The 5229-nt window shown below is 54.8% G+C and overlaps 1 protein-coding gene across 1 annotated transcript; it reads right to left on the reverse strand.

The window, feature by feature from the left end:
• Nucleotides 1–1182: 1182 nt before the first annotated feature.
• Nucleotides 1183–4608, reverse strand: LOC123111333 (protein SCARECROW 2). The gene is made up of 2 exons (XM_044532100.1): nt 2835–4608; nt 1183–1949 (listed from the first exon to the last, which is right to left on the reverse strand). The coding sequence occupies exons 1-2, from the start codon at nt 4304–4306 to the stop codon at nt 1505–1507; spliced, it is 1917 nt and encodes a 638-aa protein (XP_044388035.1). The 5' UTR covers nt 4307–4608; the 3' UTR covers nt 1183–1504.
• Nucleotides 4609–5229: the final 621 nt, after the last annotated feature.

Raw genomic sequence — 5229 nt, forward strand, 5'->3', positions numbered from 1 at the left:
ATCTGAGTTGGCCCTCGCCATCATTGCGGAGCTAAAAGAATGGAGGCTGGCGGGCTTGGGTGGAGGAGGTTATGGCTCGTTTTGTGAGAGTGTAGGCATAGGTTAGCTTGTTAGGTGTCCTAGGGTGTGCGCTTCTTTTTGGAAGCTCTTTTTCTTTTCTGCTACTCTTGTAAATATCGCTTGCTCTCTCCTTCTATAAAGTTATGGTACGCCTTTGGCGTACTCTCAAAAAAAAGCTAGTGGAATGCGACACTGGGTCCATGCTGACGATGCACAACCCCATTGGCTAAGATGTCGAGTTAGCGAAAAGCCAACGACCTGATATATGAACCCTAACTCGGTTCACTCACTCCCTCTCGCACAATCCTAGTCGTCATCTACTGTTCCTCTCTCTGTGCTGCTTCCGGCGATCCCATCCCGACGACCGCGTGCACGGTTGGTTGGGAGAGCAGGTGTCTCCGAAACTCTGTCGTTCGAGATCCTGCCAGGGAGAACGGCAATAAGGTTTTTGGGGAGCGTTTCAACGCGACTGCTCCTGATCCGTCCCTGTCTTGGTCCGCCTCTGCTTCCTCTACATCGACTCCATGACTGACGACGAAGTCGCCAAGAAGAAAGCCCTGACTAATGCCAAGGCTGCTGCTGCCGCCGCCGCGTTGGCCTGGCCAATCGGAGGGCATGACTCGTTTATCCCCTATCTGCTCGTTTATGTGCTAGTCTTATATATGTTGTTCATAGATGTTTCGTTTCTATGTACTGTACGTGCTCACATGTTTAGGTATTGTTATGAGATGGATACCGTATTTGCCATGCTTATCATTTACTCGTGGATTAGATTAGTCAGAAAGTGCTAGTATTTTCAACACGAAGTTGTTCCTCGGGGCATTAATGTCAGACGTGGCATGCTTTGAGAAGCTCTTAGATTAACCAGTTTAGCCGACATGAGACAAGAAGAAAAGGAAAACGAATTACACACTGGGATGTGGTTGATGGGGATGGGGAGCTAGTCGAATGCGACAGTGGGTCCAAGCTGACGATGCACAACCCCATTGGCTAAGATGTCGAGTTAGCGAAAAGCCAACGACCTGATATATGAAGTGAAAGGTGAAACGATATCAAAGTAAATCAGCACATACATATCCACTAGAGGTAAAGCGATAACATATGAGGTGAGTGGCCATCATGAAAAGATTGCTTTGACTGATGCAGAATGGATATCTCAGTCAAAATGACAAAATGACACTGAGCTGGCCAAATTGGTAGTAATGTTGATCACATGAAGCAAAGGTTACCATGAAAATAAGCTGAGCATTAGTACCTACTCTACCACTGTGGTGGTGGCAATTAGTGATCAGAATGTTTCCTTTTCCTTTTCGACCAAATTTGAGCAGCTAAACGGACCAAGAAGCAAAAGAACTACTACTGCAATTGGCATCATATAATAATTCCTAACTCTAAGTAAAGTAAGAAGACGTAGCAGTAATTAACAACAACACTCGATTAAGCTCTAGCGTCCAGAGGAGGCGTGCATGGGGCGCCAGGCCGACGCGGTGAGCAGGGTGAGGTCCTTCCACCCGAGCTTGAGGGCGCCGTTCTCCTCGACGAGCGTGTAGCCGTCGGAGGGGAACATGCCAAGGAGCAGCGCGGCCTGCGCGGCGGCGCTGCCGGCCAGCGAGGCCGCCCCGAAGCCCGAGCGGGCGAGCCTGTCGCGCCAGCAGCCGAACTTGACGTCCCCGGTGCGCGACGGCCCGCCCACGGCCAGCACGTTGCGGATCTCCCGCGACAGCAGCTGCTGCTCCACGACGTGCCGCTCCGGGCTGTCCTCGCCGTAGCTGGCGTCCAGCGAGTCGAACAGCGCCGAGTAGTAGTGGATCGCCTCCACGAACCGCGCCAGGAACGACCCCGTGTGCCGCAGGTCCTGCTCCACCATCGTCACCACCTTGGGCGCCAACCTGATACATCCATCCATCCACCATTCTCAACATCAGTACAGCAATTCATGCAGATGCAGGAGTAGATGACAGTGATTTCCGTCAGCTAAATATAGAATCAGCATGAGTGGCACTTGGAACGAGAAAGTTGGGACCTTTTTAGAATGAAAAGTTGGTCATGATGATGAGAGCCTTTTAGTGATCCACAAACAAAACGGAAGAGAAATCTTTCCAACTTCTCGGATCACCAAAGTTGAAACCTTTCTAGAGTAATCCTAAAAAGCCGGTCATAATGACAAACTTTTAGCGCCCCAAATAGCAGTTTTTTAAGTAGTGTACTACTAGTACTACATCTCCTGACCTTAAACCAAATCAACGCATTGTCATTGATGCTTGCTTGATCGTGCAGTACTATGAGGGTGCTTGATACAAGGGACTATTTTTAGTCTGACTAAAAATAGTCTTTTTTAGAGGCTAAAGTTTCAAGCACCCCTGACTAAAAAGAGGCTAGGACTAGTCTTGAGGCTAAAATCTTTTAGTCATGAGAAACCTACTAAAATATGTATTAGCTCTCTCTCTCCTCATTTAATTCCTCTCCTTAGTTCTGGATTGGAGGGTTTGGAGGATAATAAATAATCAATAACTAGATTTTAGTCTCTTTAGTATTTGGATCCAAGCATGGGTGAAACTAGCAAGTTTTAGTCCCACTACTTTTAGTCATGGGACTAAAACGTATCCAAGCATGCTCTATGTCACGGTGTCACATTGGTAAGGAAATGCAGGCTGGAAAGTAGGCATGATTCCATGGTAGACTTGACAATGGAAGCAGCATGGCGTAGAGTAGGAGTAGCACAGCACACAGACAGACACCCAAAGGTAGAGTAGAGTACAGTGGAGTGCTCCTACCTTTTGATGAGACACAGCGTGTTGGAGTCCGAGCCGGTGACGTCGTAGAGAGAATGGTGCAGCCAGTGGACGGCGACGGCCTCGCGCCGCGTGACGCCCAGCTTCTCCGGGTCAAGATTCCCGGCCTTGTCCGCCACGGGGCAGAACTCGAAGGGCAGGCCCAGCGTGTCGGCGAAATCGGACAGCCGCTTCCCGGTGGCCTCCAGGGCGTCCATGGAGGCGCCGAGGCCGGTCAGCCTCACCCTCGGCGGGCCGCCGGGGCGGGACGCCAGGATGTGGAACAGCCCCGGCCACTGGAGCCCCTGCATGATGTCCAGGTCGATGATGTGGACGCGCTCCTCGCGCTCGAACGCCTCCTGGATCGCCTGGTTCGCCGTGAAGTGGGAGAACTTAACGAGGGGACTGATGCCGTTGAACACCTGGAAGGCAGCGGCGACGCGGCCGTTCACCAGGCGGGACGCCGCCGGGGAGGCGTGGGGCAGCGGCGCGTAGAGGCCGAGGCAGGAGCTGACGAGGCGGGCCGACACAGCCTCCGCGAAGTAGGCGGCGACCCGCTGCGTGGAGGTGCCGAAGGGGGTGGCCAGCTCCGCGATCTCCAGCAGCGCCGTCTGGGCCTCGTCGAGGTTGTCGGCGTTCACCGACTCCGCGCACTGCAGGAGCAGCGTCAGCAGGTGCAGACCCTCCTCGTCGCGCTGCTTCCGTCGCTGCCCCTCTTTCCGCTCCTTGACCGCCGCGGAAGCGGCTGCGGCGGCCGCGGCGGTTTCCTCCGCGGACGGAGGCTTGGGCGACTGCGGCGGGTTGTTGGGCTCCCGTTCCTCCTCGCGGCGCCGCTTGTCCGGAGGCGGGGGAGGGAGCGCCGCCATGGGCATTGGGGCGTTAGGGAGGAGAGCGGGCTGATGCTGCTGCGGCGGGGCGGGGTCGGATGCGAGGAGGGATCGGAGGCGGAGCTCGAGGAGCGAGGCCAGCCCGGGGTTGCAGGGGTGGATGATCTCGCGGACGTTGTGGATGAGCTGCGCGACGGACACCCCGGCGCCGCTGCTCCCGATGATGTCCCGGATGATGCCGTCCACGAACGCCGTGGTGTTGGCCGCCTCGCCCGCCTGCGCCGGCGCGGCGGCGGCGGCGACGTCCATATGATCCACTTGCTGCTGGAGCTGGAACGGCGGAAGCAGCTGGGAGGGCAGCGCGGGCAGCTGCGCGGTCGCCGACGACAGCACGGGCGGTCCGGCGGTCATGTCCGACAGGTCCCCCGTGACGTGGCGGCGCGGCGGGGGCAGGTCCATGTCGGTGGCTGGGCGCTTGCGGACCATGGCGGCGGGTTCTTGGTCTTGGTGGTCTAGGAGGTGGAGGAGGAAGTCGGGAGGGCAGGGGAGCAGGTGGCAGTGGGAGGAGGAGGAGGCGGTGGCATGGGAATAAGAGGAGCGGGAGGCGGAGGAGGACGAGGAGAAGAGGAGGAGGGAGGAGGAGCCCATCTAGTAACGCCAAGGGGAAGCGGCCGGCGCGCGCATGGCGAGCGACCGGAGCGGGGCGGGGCGGGAGAGGTTGTGGATTCTACTGGGATTTTTATGTGTTTTGGCGCCGCGCGCGCGCTGGGCTGGCGGCTGTCGAGGCGAGTCGGGGTGGGGAGAGGAGAGTGGAGTAAAGTGGAAGAAGCCGACGAGAGGGGAACAAGAGCGTGAGCACAACTGGTTAGGGGAACATCGAGGATTCCAGGGCCAATTTATGGCGCATGACTCGTCGTCGTCGGCGTCCTACTCCTACCGGCGTGAGACGAGGAGGGTTTTGCCCTTGGGCTATGTGTTTTCGCTTTCTTTTACTTTCCCTCCTTGTGATTTTCTCTTGGCAATGCTTTCATCCACTGCTAATGATAATGTCCCAACAGCATATGACAATGCTGGGGAGTACAATGTGTGGTACGACTAGTACCTGCATCCTCCGTTCTTGTTTATTAGTTGGGTGGGGCTAGATCCCAGTCTAGTCGTCAAGTGACACAACATATAAAAGGAAGAAAAAAAAAGAAAATTAAAATTTCTTTTCGCACGGATCTTCATGTAAGATCTCACAAATATAGCTTAGGTAAGTCTTAATCGACTGAGACTTGGCAATCCAGTTGTTAGTTCTCTCATATTTTTGGTCAAATTTTCATCATAATAAATTCAACAAAGAAAATGCATATTATATATTGTAAAAATAGGGACCGAATAACTGGAGAACATCAACTAGGGGCGGCCGCTCCACTTGGGGTGACTCGGGAGGCGATCAAACCCTGGCCGTCTGCCCTCCCACCCCGAGCTTTGGGCGCCGAGGTGGTTGTGCCGTCTTTTTTGGCCTTTTACTGGGCCTTTCCCAGCGTCATCCATATGCTAAAAAAACAGCCCAAAGAAAAAACACATGG

The sequence above is a fragment of the Triticum aestivum genome, chromosome 5B, assembly GCF_018294505.1.
Source record: "Triticum aestivum cultivar Chinese Spring chromosome 5B, IWGSC CS RefSeq v2.1, whole genome shotgun sequence".
Classification (NCBI taxonomy): Eukaryota; Viridiplantae; Streptophyta; class Magnoliopsida; order Poales; family Poaceae; genus Triticum; species Triticum aestivum.